The 19,976-nt window shown below is 39.1% G+C and overlaps 1 protein-coding gene across 1 annotated transcript in view; it reads right to left on the reverse strand.

Moving 5' to 3' along the window:
* Window positions 1-2,644: 2,644 nt before the first annotated feature.
* Window positions 2,645-19,976, reverse strand: part of LOC146711612 (hemicentin-1) — a 53,082-nt gene continuing 35,750 nt past the window's right edge. Inside the window, exons 30-43 of the mRNA XM_085452968.1 lie at window positions 16,240-16,298; window positions 15,199-15,240; window positions 14,822-15,079; window positions 14,240-14,566; window positions 13,903-14,142; window positions 13,541-13,768; window positions 13,149-13,412; window positions 12,869-13,017; window positions 8,909-8,996; window positions 4,515-4,769; window positions 4,151-4,405; window positions 3,531-3,857; window positions 3,091-3,354; window positions 2,645-2,958 (exon numbers count right to left, since the gene is read on the reverse strand). Coding sequence (XP_085309094.1) covers window positions 2,792-2,958; window positions 3,091-3,354; window positions 3,531-3,857; window positions 4,151-4,405; window positions 4,515-4,769; window positions 8,909-8,996; window positions 12,869-13,017; window positions 13,149-13,412; window positions 13,541-13,768; window positions 13,903-14,142; window positions 14,240-14,566; window positions 14,822-15,079; window positions 15,199-15,240; window positions 16,240-16,298 — 2,923 coding nt within the window. The 3' untranslated portion in view covers window positions 2,645-2,791. The remainder of the gene's footprint in view (window positions 2,959-3,090; window positions 3,355-3,530; window positions 3,858-4,150; window positions 4,406-4,514; window positions 4,770-8,908; window positions 8,997-12,868; window positions 13,018-13,148; window positions 13,413-13,540; window positions 13,769-13,902; window positions 14,143-14,239; window positions 14,567-14,821; window positions 15,080-15,198; window positions 15,241-16,239; window positions 16,299-19,976) is intronic.

The raw sequence follows: 19,976 nt of genomic DNA on the forward strand, positions 1-19,976 counted from the left end.
TTTGGGTTTTGTTTGACAGCTACGTTCTGTTGTTCCAGGCGGCAGCGTTATGGTTGCCATGGTTACAGGGCGACGCTCTCTCTCTCTGCGACTGTGTGTTTCCTGGGTGAGAGAGCGCCTTTTCGTTGTTGTTGTTGTTGTGCTAAGCTAACAGGCAGAATGCTACAAGCATAGCCCTAAAGAATGTAGCATCATGGGCAGTGTAGTCCGTGCTGCAGGGAGAATGGACTGCCATACACGTTATGGGTCTGTGAGCGCGAGGAGGGAGAAAAAGGAGAGTGGAAAGGTAGGAGCTGTCATCGAGGAAAAACGGGAGCTGGAAGCATGTAAATATAATAATAACCACTGCAGCCAAGAAGAGTGCCTGACGAGCCCAGTTGTAAGTAAGCTATTAAGACTCGACTGTACGCTGTGTTGGTGTTTTCCTCCGAAACAATAAGTTCCGTTGGAGCAGCCTTTCAACGCCTCTCTCTGTCTCTCGCAAGAAAAGTTGACCCACACAACAAAGTAAAGCTATTTTTCGGCTACCAGCCGACAGGGACCCCGCCGTATTAGTCAGAGGTCCCTTTACTACAGTTCGGAGTCGCGAACCTTCAGTAATAGTAATAAATCACACAGCAATAGTACATTCACGTTGTTGTAAAAAGCATGATAATATATTAAGTAATCCAAAGTATTCAGAATACGTTACTGTCATTGAGTAACGTAACGGAATACGTTACAGAATACATTTTGGGGCATGCATTCTGTATTCTGTAATGGAATACATTTTAAAAGTAACCTTCCCAACACTGTCAGAATGATATATAGTATTGTAGGTGTTTTTCATCACAATTAGTAATCCATCCAAGTGACATCAAAGGGGAGCAATCATATATCAGTGGAGGGGTTATTCCGCTGTAACTCATGATTAAAAAAGAAAAAAAAAAAAGCTGAATTGGTGATTCAAAATGGCCTGAATCTAGAGACTGAGCCATCTGCGACAGTCATCAAGAAAGGGTTCAATGAGACTTCATAAAGTATTACAGGACTCAGAGGAAGGCATCTCTTCTTCTTCAGAAGACTTAGGGACTTCCATCTGCCACTGAGGGTGCTTAAGAACTTCTACTCCTGCACCATCGAGAGCATCCTGACAGGAAACATCTGCACCTGGTTTGGGAACAGCACCAAGAAGGACAGACTAGATCTGCAAAGAGTGGTGCGCTCAACCAAACGCATCATTCGATCACAGTTTCCTGACCTGCTGTCCATCTACACCAAGCGGTGCAAGAACAAAACCAGGAAGATTATGAAGGACCTCTCCCATCCCAACAATGGACTCTTTTCACTGTTGAGGTCTGGGAAGCGCTTCCGCTCCCCAAGGGCCAAAACAGAGAAAATGAGGGGGAGCTTCTTCCCCCAGGCTATTTGGGCCCTGAACCAAATGCAGGACTGGACTCTCATTCATCACGTCACTGTTTTTATTTGCACACTTCTTCCAATTTCTCTCTTAAATCATTATTTGCGCATTCTTTTTTTACTGTAAATTTCTAAGTTAAAATCTGTAAATTTTGTCATAATCTGTAAATCTGTAAATTCTTTACCGTCGTTTAATGGTCGGGCATTGCACAGAAACAAGCACTTCACCACTTGTCTGTGTATGGTTGTGTGTGTGGTAAATAAAATTTGAATTTGACTACAGGGTTCTTTTTTGTAACATTAGACACCAACTGGTGGCCCTTGAGTTTAAAAAAAAGCCATTTCTAAGTTGTTTTCAGTTTTTATATTATGACCGTTAATCTCATTCTTCCTCTTTTCTTCCTCTATTTAATATCATGCAAGCGAAGCAGATTATACTCTCACTGAAAGCTCTTTGCAAAAATCAATTTTCAGGCCAGTCAGATTATTCAGAAAGCAAAAAAAGCTTTTCCAAAGTTATCCCAGCAATTTGAAGGAAGGTCCTGTTGAATAGGATCCAAGCACAATATAACCACTGACTGCTCCAGCTTTGTCTTTCTTCAACACATATAGCTGATTAATTGTTTAATAACCATCACACTTAAGCAATTAATTATGCTTGCCAGCTTTTAGCCTGGTTTTTCCAAATATTTAACATGATGAAGGAAATCAGGTCAACGTAGCTTTCCTATCCACATCACTCTCAAAAATCGTAATAAGCCTTAAAGAGGAAGCGATCTGATCTCCACACAGGATGCCAGCCAGGAGGCTGTGCTGTAACCCGACAGCCTCCACTGGTTAAAATCATCCTATTGTTTAATCCGTGTTCTTCAATGAATTATGTTATAAAAAGTATTCTGTGGACTCTGGAAATCAGTGATTCCCTGGCAGAGAGTCCTGGACTAGCAGATAATCACCCTCTAATTCAGATCATTAATAATTCGCCTTTAAGTTCTGGCATATGACATAGACTACTTTGTTTAAATGCAGTAATACCTGTTAGGGCTACACTTGATATTTCACAATTAAAATGAACTGTGGGTCAAAAAACATAAAAACAATAAAAAAAAATTAATTCAAACATAAGACATAATATTGCTAAATGTTAATTGTTTTTACAGCAGTTTCATGCACTGTTTAGCAGACATATACATAACATTATTAACTCTAAAGCATAACCTTCTTATTATTTTAGATATTTCTGCTATTTGTTTTCTGGTATATGAAGTTGTTTAATTCAAGGAATTAATTTATGGAAAAATTAAATGTACATTTATACAATATTATAGGACAAATCATAAATTACATATGCAATTAAAATTTTACTTCATTTTTCATAATGCAGGGAAATATCCTAAGCATTACTACTGACTGTCAGAGGGACATCTGTGGCATTTGATACTATGTCAAAAGAAGAATGCCAATTTTTTCTCTTTCTATAGTAAATAAAGACCAGGAGGACGATGAGGCCAATGGCAAATACAGCGAGCAACACTCCAATGACTAGCAAAGGGACCTTATCTGTAAGATAAGCAAAATAAAAACAACATTAAAATAAGATCAGTTCTCGATGTCATATATTGTTCATTTTAAACATCAGTTATCACTTTTCTTTATACATTTCCATAACTGTTCTCCAAAAAGTAATCATACCTTTTATCACCAGTGAGACAAATCGTGTATTTCTCCCAGCTTCATTCTCAGCAACACAAATGTAAATGCCTGCATTGGCAGACGTGATTCCTGTGATACTGATAGTCTTCTGTTGTCCCTCAGTGGTCACGTTTGAATTCACAGCAGCTGTGTAGATCCATCTGATGTTTGAGGGTGGGTTACTGTCAGCACTACAGCTTAAAGTAACATTCTCACCCTGGAGCACTTCCTTGCTTTCATTTCCATTCTTGAACTCAGGGGCATCTGTGGAAGAAATACATGAGAGATTTAATAAGATAAAAATAGTATGCTTCAAACTTTACTTTCATCTAAAATTATTTATATTCAATATTGACAAATCATTTAAAAAGATCGTGTGATTCTGTTGCAGAGCTCTGAGGTGGAAAAAAAAACATGAAATACGTGGGTGGAAATCTTACAGAGGACAACAGCAGTGTAAGGTGGTGAGGATGTATTAGGGAGGAACTTTGGTCCTTTAGGTCCGAGATGCAGCTCAGCCTCACATCTAAAAGTTAATCCATTGTAATCTCTCTGAGTGGAGATTTTCAGGGTAGAAGATGCGTTTACTGGGATCGCAGTAGATTCATTAAACGTCTCTGTGAGCACAGTTTCATTGCCTCTGTACCACTTCACTGTGAGAATCTGTACAGGAGCAACACTGATGACATCACATTTCAGATCATGCTCTCTGCCCTCCACCATCGGAACATGACCCATGTCAGACACTGACACAAAGTCTGGAGTTTCTGTAAATAAAAAAATTGTATTTTTTGGTATTACTGATTTACAATGTAAAAACCAAATTTAATGTCTAACATTATTACATCAGTACAGGAAACATGCATTTCTAAAAGTGTTAGTTTGCAGGTGCCAGAGTCACATTTTGATTTCCACATAAGGAACATTTGAATTGGATCAATTAGAAGCTGCTTGATATTACCATGTCTAAGCATGTCTTTAATTATTGCTTTCTTGCATATGCATTTTTCAGTTCATGCAGGTCATAATACAGTAACACAGTCTGTGCACATGTACTTACTGTAAACAGCGATGAGTGGACTCACAGTACACTGGGATCCATCAACCAAAGTAGCATAGCAGGAAGGACTTGGAGTCCACTCTTCTAGTTTTTCAACCCTCCAAGTGACAACAGGAGGGCGTTCAAATCCTGTACCTCCAAATGGAGCCTCCCAGCCCATTCCTTCAACATCTGTGGCTGATGTGCTGCAGTTGATTAAAATTGGATCTCCAAATTTCACAACAATTTCAGAAGGTGTCAGTGTTAAAGGGCAACCTGCCATTAACAAGCACACATGTTAACATTTAAAACTGATTTTGGATATAAAAAGACATAAGTCCCTAAAAAAAAGGACAGTAGTTGTAAGGTAAACAGGGATGTGTACCTCTTGGTTCAGCATGAACATAGAATGTCTTAGTTATGTTTCCTAGAATACTGGGAGCTGTGCAGGTGCAGGTTGTGTTGCGGTTTACTAGGGTGATATTGAGACTGTTTGTGTTCTCCAACATATTTTCCCCATCACAAGTCCAGCCATAGACCGGAAGAGGGTTTCCCACAGCTTCACAGGTCAACATAATATTAGTGCCCTCACTTGAAGACATCACATGAGTTCTGTTTTTTGTCTTTGGTTCAAGAGCATCTGAAAAAAAGAAGAAAACAGAAGATTGTTATTTACACAGTTTTTTATATATATATATATATATATATATATATATATATAGATAGATAGATAGATAGATAGATAGATAGATAGATAGATAGATAGGGGTGCAACGATACACAAAATTCACGGTACGGTTCGATACTTTGGTGTCACGGGTCAATATTTTTTCGATACAAAAAAATGTTCATGCCTTTTTAATTTGTCATTTATTAAAATTATAAATATATATTTTAACTCAAAAGTACAGTTTTTAAATTTAATGTTGCTGAAACAAAAGTAATTAAAAAAATAAAATCTGATTGAGGAATCACTCATCTTTGAAAAGGAGAGTTTATTACAGAGAAATGGCTCTTTCCAAAATAAAAGCTATACTATACGCTTCTTCTGGGCTATATTCTCAGCAGCATATTGTAGCGGGTCAGGGCTGTTCGGGGTTCTGTTTGTACAGTTATGTTTTGTTTATGTTGCCATAGTGACGGGTGACGCCCTCTCGCTGCGACGGTGTGTCCTTCCGGGGTCAGAGGGCGCCCTGTGTGTTGTTGTTGTTGTTGTTGCTGTGCGGTTGCCGCGCTGAGCAGTTAGCTAGCGGCAGTGTTCTTCTGCAGATGTCAATAAACGGCTGTGCTCCCTGGCTAGCTCACGGGAAGCAAGACCAAACGACACCTCCGTCTCCTCCTTGTCTGAGCTCGCCACATTGGTGTCAGAAGTGGGATGATGGTGGCACCCCATGTTCTGACCCGAGTGACTTTTCCCCCCGCCGGTCGTGACCGGCCGGTGCGCCAAAAGAAGGCACCTGGACGTTTGCAGGACTTTGTGTGGGGCAATGGGGTCGTCGGGGACGACTGACCCCTTAGGTGGGGGCTATGTAGCGGGTGAGGGCTGTTCGGGGTTCTGTTTGTACAGTTATGTTTTGTTTATGTTGCCATAGTGACGGGTGATGCCCTCTCGCTGCGACGGTGTGTCCTTCCAGGGTCAGAGGGCGCCCTGTGTGTTGTTGTTGTTGTTGTTGCTGTGCGGTTGCCGCGCTGAGCAGTTAGCTAGCGGCAGTGTTCTTCTGCAGATGTCAATAAACGGCTGTGCTCCCTGGCTAGCTCACGGGAAGCAAGACTAAACAACACCTCCGTCTCCTCCTTGTCTGAGCTCGCCACATTGGTGTCAGAAGTGGGATGATGGTGGCACCCCATGTTCTGACCCGAGTGACTTTTCCCCCGCCGGTCGTGACCGGCCGGTGCGCCAAAAGAAGGCACCTGGACATTTGCAAAGTGAAAGCAAAAAACAAGCGCAAATTCAAACGCAATTTTAATATGTCACATATTGACAGTGGCTCACCGATGCCAATGACATAATTATCCAGCTACATTTCCGAAAGAATGCAAAAACATTGACATATATTTTTCCTTCCTACAATAGCCCGACAGGCAGGGCAGAGATAGATTTTGGTAGCCCGACTGGAAAAATCGCTAGCCCCGGGACGTCGGGCTAGCGATTTTGCAAGCCTTGTATCTGATTGAGGAATCACTCATCTTTGAAAAAGAGAGTTTATTACAGAGAAATGTCTCTTTCCAAAATAAAAGCTATACTATACGCTTCTTCTGGGCTATATTCTCAGCAGCATATTGTAGCGGGTCAGGGCTGTTCAGGCTTCTGTTTGTACAGTTATGTTTTGTTTATGTTGCCATAGTGACAGGTGACGCCCTCTCGTTGCAATGGTGTGTCCTTCCGGGGTCAGAGGGCGCCCTGTGTGTTGTTGTTGCTGTGCGGTTGCCGCGCTGAGCAGTTAGCTAGCGGCAGTGTTCTTCTTCAGATGTCAATAAACGGCTGTGCTCCCTGGCTAGCTCACGGGAAGCAAGACCAAACGACACCTCCGTCTTCTCCTTGTCTGAGCTCGCCACAATATTAAACATATCAGGTCCCCATAAGGAGAATCATGTGCTAACGGCTGTCTAAATGACTCGGGTAAAGTTTGTAGCATGCATGCTTGTTGGTTTTGTCTGCTTCCACTTGTCTTTGCACTAGGATGATGTCGGCGTAAATGTGCAGTCATATTCGTTGTGTTCCCACTAGTGCTGTCAGCGTTAATCTCGTTGAAATGACGTTAACGCCACAACACGGCAAATCGCCGTTAACGAGCTACCCCTGATCGCCTGTGCGTGGGGCTAGATGGCCAACACGTTAACGAGCTAACTGCGCTAACACACTAGTTCCCACCCATGTAATTGAGCATTGCGTGGCACATCCAACATACTGTTTTACTTTAGTCCATGACGCGCTTACCTTCAGGGTCATACGTCACATGCAAACCAAAATAATTCCAAACGCCAGATCTGAATGAGGGTGGGGGAGGTTCAATTTGCCATGTTGCAAGGAGAGCTTAACTTCTGTCTCGCTAGCTTGCCCTGCGCTCTTCCTTCTGACGAGGCTGTCTGTGTTGAACGCTCAGTGGATCTGCGCTTGACAGTGCAGCCTAGGCGGAGTAGTCGAACGCAAATTCACTGAGCGCTCAACACAGACAGCATCGTCAGAAGGAAAGTTGATAAAATAAATTACAAATTTTGTATTGTTCGATACATATGCGTACCGAACCGAAAGCACTATATCGAACGGTTCAATATCGATACGAGCATCGTTGCACCCCTAATATATATATATATATATATATATATATATATATATATATATATATATAGATATAGATATATAGATATAGATCTATATCTATATATATATATATATATATATACTTTTCTATGCTGTGGTGTGCTGGGGGAGCAGCATAGCAAAGAAGGACTCATCCAGGCTGGAGAAACTGATCAGGAGGGCTAGCTCTGTGGTCGGCATGAAGCTGGACACTCTGGTGACAGTGGCAGAGAAAAGGACATTAAAGAAACTGATGGACATTATGGACAATGCCAGGCATCCTCTGCACACGGCCATTAACAACCAGAAGAGTCTGTTCAGTGACAGGTTGCTTCTCCCAAAGACAAGAACTAACAGACTTAAAAACTCCTTTGTCCCACACGCCATCAGACTGTTTAACTCCTCTCTGGAGGGGAGAGGGAGGAGAAACAGGAGGACAAAGGAGGGAACAACTAAGCTGTAGTGCCTCTTCACCTCACTGTACAATACCTTGTGCAATACTTTTGTAAATAGTCAACGGTGCAATAGACTCAATACTTGAAATGTGCAATTCACTTGTATTTTTATTTTTATTCCTATTTATTCTATTTATCCCCTTCGTATATTTTATTTATATTGTCTCTGTATTTATATATGTGTGTGTGTGTGTGTGTGTGTGTATAACTCTGTAACTTCTGTCGGTGCTGTGCTTTTTTGGAAATCGAATTTCCCAGAGGAACCCACCCGAGGGATTAATAAAGTTCTATCTTATCTTATCTTATCTTATATATAGATATAGATATATGGCACCTAACTACACTGGTTTTGACATTGTTTTACTGACTCAAAATTGGAAAATTAAGTGAATGTTGTATTTTCCTAGAAACATTAGGATATTTACTTACAGTGGTCTGAAACACTGTGTGTTTGAGAAATGGCATGAAGTTTTGGTCCATGCAGTCCAAAGTCCAGCTGAGCTTCACATCTGAACTCAACTACATTTTTCTCTCTGGTTATGTTGACTCTCAGGATACTGGACTTATTTGTTGTGTTTTGTTATTGAAGGGTTGTGTGATGATCCTCTCATTGTTTTCGCGTCAGTTGCAGGTAAGTAACGCTACTGTAGCTCCTACTGGTCATAAAGTTTCCAGCGAGCAAAGTTTCAACCGACAGACCCATGAATTGTTGACCACCACACTCACTTTATTGATTGAGATCAGAAGTTTGTTCCGCAATAACACATACCTGTAACTCTTCCATCAATAATAATTTGAATGTTTTTGTCTTTTGTTCAAATCTCAGTATTTACAAATCATTCTTTTTATTTTTGCTTTTTCCAGTTACCTTTACTTGTAACTCATGGAGGCCATTGAAATTAAATTTCCAACAATAAACTAAGCGTGAAGTTAAAAGGGAAAGTTAAAAGTTTTGTCTCTAACCATTATTAAATAAATTAATACACAGTATGTCAGATCCACAGAGATGTCTTCAGCACTCACCACACAGTGAAAAGATGAGCATGAGGAAGCCCAGCATTGTGGCAGACAGCATGCAGGATGATGGAGGTGGATGGAGGAGATGAGGTGTCATTCAGGAACATCCAGAAAAAGTTCAGTTTCAGGATTTGCATTAGATGTTGTGAGGCACAGGAGTCAAAATTATCATTGAAGGTCCTCAGCTGATAATCATTAAAATGGCAGTTACGAAGTTATGAATGCACAGTTTTGCATTCATAGACACAGTTGTATATATCCAACTACAATGAAACTAGTTGGATATATACAGGTCCAGTCTGACCTAGATCAGCCTCGGTGTACAAAGATTTGCAGCACCTGTAAAACAAGATCAAATTTGGAGCTTTCAGAAAAATGTAAGGCTTTCGTGTACAATTTGGGTCAGTTTAGAACATTTTGGGGAGTTTTATACTAGCAAATGTCAAAATGGGCCAAATTTCATTTGCTCTACCCATGATCTCTTGCAATGGTGTTGGACATTGCAAGATTAACAGTAACTCCAAAATGGGATGTTCGGGAATTATGGGAAGAGCGTCTTGAGTTTTCCTACTTTCTGACTCTCAGTATTAAAACTATTTATAAAATTAAGTTAATGTTCTGTTCAGCATGATAGGAAACCACTGGCCGAGCTAAAAACACTTTTTGTATTAAACAGAATGGAGGGATAAAGCACTTCTAAGTTTACTTGACATATTGTGAAAATTACACACTTTCTTTCACAGCTTGCACTGCTTTAAAAAATTGCATTTCTGATATACAGACAATTACTCACAAGCCAAGCAGCTGACAAACTCACCCAGTGATCTATGTCCAAATCAAATATTCAGCTTGTTGGTTAAACTGTCAGATTATTCCAAATACTTTTCCAAAGTTATCCCAAAAGGTCAAAATGTGAATACTTCTCTGCTCCACCTTTTCTTTTTGTGCATATATACTGAATCAGAATGCTCAAACTTTTAATTTGGGCTGTAATTCGTTAGTCTGGGTCTGGTTAATTAACATAAGGAAGGAAATATGGGATAAAAATAGGTTTCCTATCCACGCCACTCCCAGATCCTTATAAATCTTAAAGGAACATCACCCTAAACCACACAGAGACTAGCTAGGAGACTGTGCTTCATCCTGAATCCCTTAAATGGTTAAAGTGATACATTTATGCAAGAAGTGCATGTTCCACAGCCGACACACTCAGGGAATTCTGTGCTTCCCTAATTGACCATCTCACACTTCCCCACATGAATCCTGCCATGGAGTTTAAATTCCAACATTAAATAACTCTCTGACTGATGCTTGCAGACACTTACTGTGTGATTGAAACGATTAACCACTCAAAATTATTTTTTTACAGCTTCAAATAATCTACTTTATTTAACTTGTTTAGGTTGCAGTAATGCCATCCAACATACACATCCAACGTTTCAAGACTGAAAATCAGCTTTAAGGAAAAACAAGTAAACCATAAATGAAATGCAAGACAAATAGTTAGGTTACAAATGTCATTAAGCTGCAGTTCAGATGCAGCAAGTGTCCTAAGCATTTGCACTGATTGATGTCAAAGGGATCTCGTAACCAACTGGCCGTTTGTCAGGAGAAACAGTGTAATGGCCATGTTTTTTCTACCATTTGTAAAAAGGCACCTCAAGGAAGATGAAGCCAACGACCAACAGAGCAAGCAAAGCCCACATGACTGGAAAAAGTCTAGCAGTAGTCTTATATTTTAAAAAAAAGTAAAGAAGGTAAATAAAGAAATATATATCATCTTAACATAAAATATATAAAACATGCATTCGTTTACCAATGTTTTAGTATTAAAATAGGTATGGCTGATGTGCTGCAGCTGAAACTGGATCTCCAGATCTCACAACAATTTCAGAAGGTACTAATTTTAGAGAGCAACCTGTCATTCACAAGCAAATATATTCAGTCAAATCATCTAAATAACCCACAAGCACATTAGATGTAAGCTAAACAGGGAAGTGTACCTCTTGGTTCAACATAAACGTGGATTGTCTCGGTTATGTTTCTCAGACAATTGGCAGTCTTGCAATTTACTCACATGCTATTGAGACTATTCGTGTTCTTTAATCTATGCTAACAATTTTAATTAAATATCTCTCTTTCTGTATAGACGACCAGGATGTTTACTTGCAGTCTGCTGAAACTCTGTGTGTTTGAGAAAAAACGTGACATTTTGGTCTGTATGGGCCAAAGTCCAGCTGAGCTTCACATATCACATCCCATCTCAACTAAATTTTTCTCTTCTGAGGTTGACTCAATAGAGGACTCATTTACTGGTGTTTTTATTGTGTCATTGAAAGATTCTGTCTGCATTTTTTACATTGTTTTTGTACCAGCTAACAGTCAGGTATTTGTCGGAGCAACAAATAGTGTTAATGATGTCACACTGCAGCCAATTCTGTGTTTCTTCTCCCATCACATTCACATGCTGTACAGAATCATCAGCTTCTGGATTCTCTGGCAAACAACATTAGATGAAAAACTTAGTTACTTATTTTAATAATTATTAACTTTCTCTTTGCACTGTATATATTTAAAATGAAACTTACTAAATACAATAACTTGAAAGTCCTTGCTGACTTCGTGAAACTCATTTAACTTTATTTTGCACTTGGCCTTCTCATTCCAGTCTGACAGTGGCACTGAGTGGGAGATAAACATTCCTTCATCTTCGATCTGAAAGATTTCATTTCCAACTGTCTAGTACATCCACTCATGTTCATCCAATGTGATGGTGCAGTTTACAGTGAGAGGTTTTCCTTCATATTCTGCTATAATCTCAGGTGGATCCAGAATAAAAAGGTTGTCCTTTGTTATGCATGTGCTGTAAGCATCTGTAAACCGCCAAGATCGATATTTTTATTTGGATACAAAAAGTAAGCTTTGCTCCCCTTTTATGGTTTACACCAGTAATGCATGTTTCTGATGTTTGAAGTGTAGCCCTTGTTCTCTGGTTTCAAGCAATAAACGTATAATGGACGTATCTGTGATTTGACACTCTATTGTTTCACTGTAAATAAATTAAAGAAATAACCCTACAATAATACATAAAGACAAAAAAAAACAAACATCTATCATATGACCCCCTATGAGCAAGCACTTTAGCAACAGAGTGAAGGAAAAAGTCCCTTTTAACATGAGGGGGAGCAGCCCAAGCAGAGAAGCCCAGACCTCCTTCTCCTCGGCCACCTCCTCCAGCTTGTCCAGTGGAACACCAAGGCGTTCCCAGGCCACCCAAGAGATATAATCTCTCCAGCGTGTCCTGGGTCTGCCCCAGGGCCTCCCAGTGGGACATACCTGGAATACCTCACCCATGAGGCATCTTTCTCAGATCCCCGAACCACCTCAACTGGCTCACTCAGCTCTCTCTTCACCACAACAGACCGGTACAGCATCCGCATCACTGCAGCCAAAGCACCAATCCATCTGTCGATCTCCCGCTCCCTTCTCCCGTCACTCGTGAACAAGACCCCGAGATACTTAAATTCTAATATTTAACAACTAAAAAGAAGCTGCCTTGTGAGGAAAGTGAAAAAGAAATAAAAAATAATACATGAAAACAGATTTTAATCCAAATAGAGGACACAACATGGGTTACTGTTAACAGTTTCCTGCTTCATAGCACTGGATAACACAGTATTTTTGCATCACAAGTGTAACCTTTTTATTGTTTTGCACATTTATACTGTTTTCAGGTCTATGAAGTTTAGAAATGGATCATAATCCATTTATGTGTAAATATGCTTTTCATTTTCTAGCTTTTAATGAATCAATGACTCATATATAAATATGTAACTTGAAATTCAATAATGTAATTAATCTGTAAAATACTAACAAATCTAAATTGTATTAATGAGTTTGACACGCAGAACAGAATGCAGCAAAGATCCTACGCATTGCCATTGGCTTGTGCAAAAGTCAAATGGCTATATTAGACATTTGGCACACCGGAACAAAATTGTATTGTCCACGTTTTTTCTGCCTGTTGTGAAAATAGACCACGAGGAGGGTAAGACCGATGATCAATAGAGTGAGAAAAGCCCAAATAGCTGGAAAGAGGACTTTACTGGTATTGCCTGTAAGACCAACAAAATAAAACAACATGTGACTTCTGTTTAATACATCATGCCATGCATTGTTGAAATTAAACATCAGTAATTTTTTCCTACATTTCCATAACTGTTCTGCACAGAGTCAGTAATCATACCTTTTATCATCAGTGTGACGAATCGTGTATTTCTCCCAACTTTATTCTCTGCAACACAAATGTAAAAACCAGCATTGGTAGACGTGGCTCTAGTGATAGTGATTATCTTCTGGTGCCCCTCAGTGGTCACATTTGAATTCACAGCAGGTGTGTAAACCCATCTGATGTTTGAAGGTGGGTTACTGTCAGCACTACAACTTAAAGTAACATCTTCACCCTGGAGCACCTGCTTGCTTTCATTTCCATTCTTGAACTCAGGAGAATCTGGAAAAAATACAAAATTTTGAAAGTAAGTAATGTCCTTCAAGATATATTATCATCTCAAAAATTATATATTTTCACTGTGGAGAAATCATAAAAAGACAATATAATTCTGAAAATTTTAAACTTACACAAAATTTCAAGATACAGTGTGTGTTCAGCTGTTCCATGTGTGTTGTGTGCATTAAGCAAGTATTTTCCACTATCATTCTTTTTCCAGCGCTGTGGGGAAACCATCTGTTTGCCATCTTTAAACCAGGTGAGGGTGGGTGTAGGTAATCCTACTGGTTCACAGATACTTTGATGTTTATCATTCACTGTGATCTCATAGTGCTCTTTGCAGGTGAAAGAAGGACTGTCTGTAAAAATGGTATCAGATTCATTTAAATAAATAAGTAAATAACTGAAAACAAAATATTATCTTGTCAATACTTTAGTGTGTTTTATCATTATTCGGCTAAAATATAAAATGACCCAGGTCTGATGCACTCACATTCCACTGTGATATGAACTGAGGTGTTGCTTCTGCCACGACTGTTTTGAACTACAGCCGTGTACTTTCCTGAGTCAGTCCTGGTCAGTGACCTCGATGGATTGATGAGTTTCTCCTCATAGAACCACTGAACAGTGGGAAAAGGGTTCCCATCAGGCTGACAGGATAACATGTCAATGCTGAAGGCAGCACTTTCATTAACAGTGACGTAGTCTGGACAAGATTCCATGAATGGTTTATCTAGGAAGGAATATCAACATAGATTAATTTATATTTCATAGATCACAGAGCTGTGTCTTAGATTAAAAAATATGAAGTAAATTGGTGGGAATCTTACAAAGAACAACAGCAGTGTAAGGTGGTGAGGTTACATTAGGGGGGAACTTTGGCCCTTTGGGTCCGAGGTGCAGCTCAGCCTCACATCTAAAAGTTAATCCATTGTAATCTCTCTGAGTGGAGATTCTCAGGGTAGAAGATGCGTTTACTGGAGTCATAGTGGAGTCATTAAACATCTGTGTGAGCACAGTTTCATTGCCTCTGTACCACGTCACTGTGAGATTTTGAACAGGAGCCACATTGATGACATCACACTTCAGATCATACTCTCTGCCCTCCACCATTGAACCATGACCCATGTCAGACACTGACACAGAGTCTGGAGTTTCTGTAAACAAATCAAAGTGGGGAAAAGAACAATCAAATATAAGCATACAGAAAATATGCATTATTTCACACATGACGTTGCTGGTTGCAAATAGATTTTCATTTTGACTAAAACGTACTAACAATTGAATCAGAGTAATTAGAGGATAATAGATACCTGCTGAGCATTATAAGTGAAATCACTGTTGTATTATAATACAAATATCAGTTCATGTAGTTTATAATACAATAAAACAGTGTGTGCACATGTACTTACTATAAACAGTGATGAGTGGACTCACAGTACACTGGATTCCATCATTTAGAGTAACATAGCAAAAAGGATTTGGAGTCCACTCTTCCACTTTGTCAACCCTCCAAGTGACAACAGGAGGACGCTCAAATCCTGTACCTCCAAATGGAGCCTCCCAGCCCATCCCTTCAACATCTGTGGCTGATGTGCTGCAGTTGATTAAAACTGGATCTCCAAATCTCACAACCATTTCAGAAGGTGTCAGTGTTAAAGGGCAACCTGCTATTCACAAAGAAATGTTTTCAGTCACAACAGTCAACAGTATGTGACTATGTCTAGCCTGTTTCAGTTTAAGCGTTGTTTTCATTAAGTTGCATGATCAAAAGAATGTTTTGTCTCACTCTCATTTCTTTTTGTTGCATGTTGAAGCTGTGGTTGGAGCCCTGTTAAGATTGAACCATGCAAAATATGATTTTTTGCCATTTTTCAAGTGGTCTTAAACTACATGAAACAGAACAAAAAACTAAATCAAAAAACAAGTTCAAACTACAGAACTCACTAAGTGCCCAAGACACTAGGGGAAGAAGATCAGGAAACAGAATAACACCCAGGAACTACTCTGATGAAGATCAAAGGGAGACTGAGACAATATAGACACAAGAGAGTTATTAGGGGAAGCGGAGACTAATAGGAAACACTCAGGAACTCAGGAATAGCGTGGCGAGTAAACTCATCACAACTCACAAGAGACAAGAGAGTATCACAATAAAACAGGAATCGAACAAACACAAAGACCTACTGATACAAACCTGATTCAGAAAAAGAGCAAACACAGAGACAAAATGCTGTTTAATCACAGAGACAAGACAAACAGCTTGTGGACAAGAGAGGAAACTTGCACTAATACAAAAGAGCTAAGAGCTAAGCTAATTCAGAAGCATTAAGGAAATGACATTAAATTAAATACCATAGAACTAGAACATAAATTATTAATTATTTACCCAAAAGTAAATCAAAAACCACCAAAACTCAAAACACATAACCCAAGATCCTAGCAACAAAGTTTTGTAAATGGTGCTAGATTCTGATGATTTACTGATGATGTTTCAACCATAAATAACACTTTTAACTTGAAAATGTTAAATGTTAAAAATCCAGATGTTATATCAGTGACAAGTTTCATCTTTTTTATTTTAATTTGAATCTCATTAAAAGGGAAGCATTTACAAAGCACCATTATTTTCAGTTTGTCGTTACCCTCGCTGCTGACATGTGGAGATTGTGGCCATTGAAACTAAATGCAAGCCATAAACTGAAAGTGAAGTTAAAAAAGAAAGTAAAATGTTTTGTTCTTAACTGCCAAATGAAATACTATCCAACCTATCCTTTCCCACCTGCATTACACAGCCAGTTTATGACACATAGAGCTCTTAAGCACTCACCACACACTGAAAAGATGAGCATGGGGAAGCCCAGCATCCAGACAAGCAGCATGTTTAGTCAGCATACAGGATGAAGCAGATGGATGGAGGAGGTGAAGACTGTTTCAGGATTGCCCAGCAGAAGTTCAGTTTCAGGATTTGCATTAGATATCCTGCAGTACAGGATTCAACGTTATCTTTACAGGTCCCCAAATAGCTCGTCTTAATTGATTATCCTACAATCACATTTTTACAACATTTGTCATTGTCTAAAAACTTAAATATCTGGCCAATTACAACTATGACAAGTACAGTAATCCATGTCATCAATAGTGGGCAAATATTTGTCCAACTTATCTTTTTAAATAATAGTAGATATAATACAATATGTTTTTTTAGTTGTTGTTTTTTAATTAGGTTGTTTACATCTATATGTAAGACACATGGAAGAGAAAATAATTGTAAAGCTCAAGATTCAGACAAAATCTAAACATTGAAAAATGTGTCCAGGATTAACTTTAAAAAGCTTCACTTTCCACAAAAGCAACATGTTAGTAATTTTAAAAAAAACACTCTTTGTTTCAACTACTAAATGTTAAAGAAAAAACTGGGAAAACACAGGGCGCTAACTGTGAACGCAAAGTTCTGCAAACACAAGAGAGTTTCTACGCATTCATTCCTTGCCAGAAGACCTCTGGTGTTAACACAGATTCTATAAAAGATTGATGCAGCCACCAAGCCTGTCATGAAGACTCGAGTTGATAACACTTTGCACACACTCCTGTGTTGCTTTTGTTGATATGGATGAATCACATGCTCCACATGAGAGACGTGCAGCTACTTTGACTGAGCTAATGCTTGAAGTTGATTGTGGTGGTGGATACTATGTACACTCTGTCAGGACAAGGGGTGAGAGAATTTGTTACTTTTTCACTTACAATACATGTAATAATTAATTAATGTAAATATAACTTTAAGCGTGCATTTTTTGCTTTCTGCCTGCTGCCAAGAAAAGTTTATCAGCACTTATGGTCCTACCAGTGGAAATTAACCACTGGTAACACAAATGACCTACTTTTGGAGGAGGAAAGAAAATGTACAGCACACACACCAGGTTAGTTCATTATGACATTTATAAAGAGAAACTTCACAATTATAATTTACAACTGAGGAATGCAAGGAGGTCCTACTTCTCTGACATCATCACTAAAAACAGCCATAATGCTCGGGTCTTATTTTCTACAGTTGACAGGCTAACAAACCCTCCTGTGTCAGTGGCAGCTGAACTTCATTCAACCATGGCCTGCAATGACTTTGCCAAATTCTTCACTGAAAAAATCCAAAAAATTAGACAAGCAATTGGTACATCAACAGCAGATCCAGGATATGTACTGTGTCCACCAAAAAACTGTTTAAACACCATGAAACAGTTTCAACCTATTAACAGCAAAGACCTGGAGGACATCTTAGGTCAACTGAACTCCTCCTCCTGCTGTTTAGATGTCCTGCCAACAAGTTTTTTCAAAAAGGTCTCAAAGACTTTAGAGTCAGACCTGTTACAGATCGTCAACTTTTCTTTATTATCAGGTGTGTTTCCAGAATCACTAAAAACTGCTGTAATCAAACCTATACTGAAAAAGGACAATCTTGACAAGACACAAATGAACAACTACAGGCCGATCTCAAATCTCCCGTTTTTAAGTAAGATCATTGAAAAAGCAGTTTCTCAACAGCTCAGTTACTTCTTAAAACAGAATAATTGCTACGATGCCTTCCAGTCAGGTTTTAGACAGAACCACAGCACTGAAACCGCTCTGACCAAAGTGTTTAATGACATATGTCTGAATACAGACAGTGGAAAAATGTCAGTCCTAGTTTTACTGGATCTCAGTGCAGCATTTGATACAGTTGACCACAACATATTACTCAAACGACTGGAGAACTGGACAGGTCTTTCAGGAACTGTACTAAACTGGTTCAAAACATACGTAGAAAACAGGAAATACTTTGTATCAATAGGTAACTTCACATCTGAGCAGACAAGTATCACATGTGGAGTTCCCCAAGGTTCCATCTTGGGACCCCTTCTGTTTAACATCTACATGCTCCCACTGGCACAGATTATAAACAACAACAAAATAAACTATCACAGCTATGCAGATGACACACAAATATATATCACAATGTCACCAGGAGACCGAGGCCCTGTACAGGCTCTTGGTAAATGCATTGAGGAAATCAATGACTGGTTGTGCCACAATTTTCTCCAGCTAAACAAAAACAAAACTGAGGTAATAGTCTTTGGCGCCAAAGAAAAACGATTACAGGTCACCAGAGAACTTCAATCTATACATCTAAAAACCACAAACCAGGCGAGAAATTTGGGTGTAGTGATGGATGCAGACCTAAACTTAGAAAAACACATTAAGACAATAACAAAATCAGCTTACTATCACCTCAAGAATATATCAAGGATAAAAGATCTTATGTCTCAACAGGACCTGGAAAAACTAGTCCATGCATTCATCTTTAGTAGGCTTGATTACTGTAACAGCATCTTTACAGGTCTACCTAAAAAATCAGTCAGACAACTACAGCTCATTCAGAACTCTGCTGCTCGAGTCCTCACTAAGACCAAAAAAGTGGACCACATCAGTCCAGCTCTGAGGTCCTTACACTGGCTGCCTGTCCGTCAGAGGATAGACTTTAAAGTTCTGATGCTGGCCTATAAAGCTCTGAATGGTTTAGGACCAAAATACATCAATGACCTCCTGACCCAGTATGAACCATCCAGATCCCTCAGGTCATCTGGATCCGGTCTTTTATCAGTTCCCAGAGTCAGAACCAGACACGGAGAAGCTGCATTCAGCTTTTATGCTCCTTATATCTGGAACAAACTCCCAGAAAGCCTCAGATCAGCTGAAACACTCAGTTTATTTAAATCCAGGTTGAAGACTCACCTGTTCTCAGCTGCATTTGAATAAAGCACCAAATCCACACTTTAAGCTTAAATTTCAAAACTTACATTTAACTACTGATTTTATCTACTGTTCTGATTTTATCTGTTGTTGTTTGTTTGTTTGTTAATTAGTTAGTTAGTTTATTTGCTTGTTTTAATCAATTTTAAATCATGCTTTTTATTTGTTCTTGTTTCTAATGTCTCTGTAAAGCACTTTGAATCACCTTGTTGTTGAATTGTGCTATACAAATAAACTTGCCTTGCCTTGCCTTAGTTATAGTTGACTGAAACTTCATCTGCTGCACCTCACATATTTCTATGAGATGGTGACTTTGAGCAACAGTGCTGCAAGGGCAAATTTAGAAACAATGTTTTAATTTAAGTATAGCTAATACCCACACATGCTCTTCTTGTGTGAGGAGTGACATGTTGAGATGCTGCAAAATTTTCACTTTCACTATGACACACAAAGATCCCCTAGTTTGAACATTGCTGGATTTTTATGTGAAACATAATAGGAAATTTTAGGATTCTGATTTCCTCTGTTTTAAGTTGATTTGGCTGAGTGGAAGGCTCTACATGTTTTATCTTATAGATATATTCATCTGTACAAGTTATCTTTGGAATGTTCTGACTGTAATCTGTGAACATGATGGGTAGACAATGTGTTTCTATGCTTCTACGCTTGTTGTCATTCTTTGTCAAAAGCCATGCAGACTGCTGTTGTACTCTGTACTGTTGTTTGACCCCTTTGCAAAGACAAATTAAAACCTCAGCTGTTTGTGTAGATCAGTTTCTT

The sequence above is a fragment of the Copadichromis virginalis genome, linkage group LG4 (assembly GCF_057382275.1).
Source record: "Copadichromis virginalis isolate Kocher_CV1m ecotype Utaka linkage group LG4, C_Virginalis_male_GT1.1, whole genome shotgun sequence".
NCBI classification, from domain to species: domain Eukaryota; kingdom Metazoa; phylum Chordata; class Actinopteri; order Cichliformes; family Cichlidae; genus Copadichromis; species Copadichromis virginalis.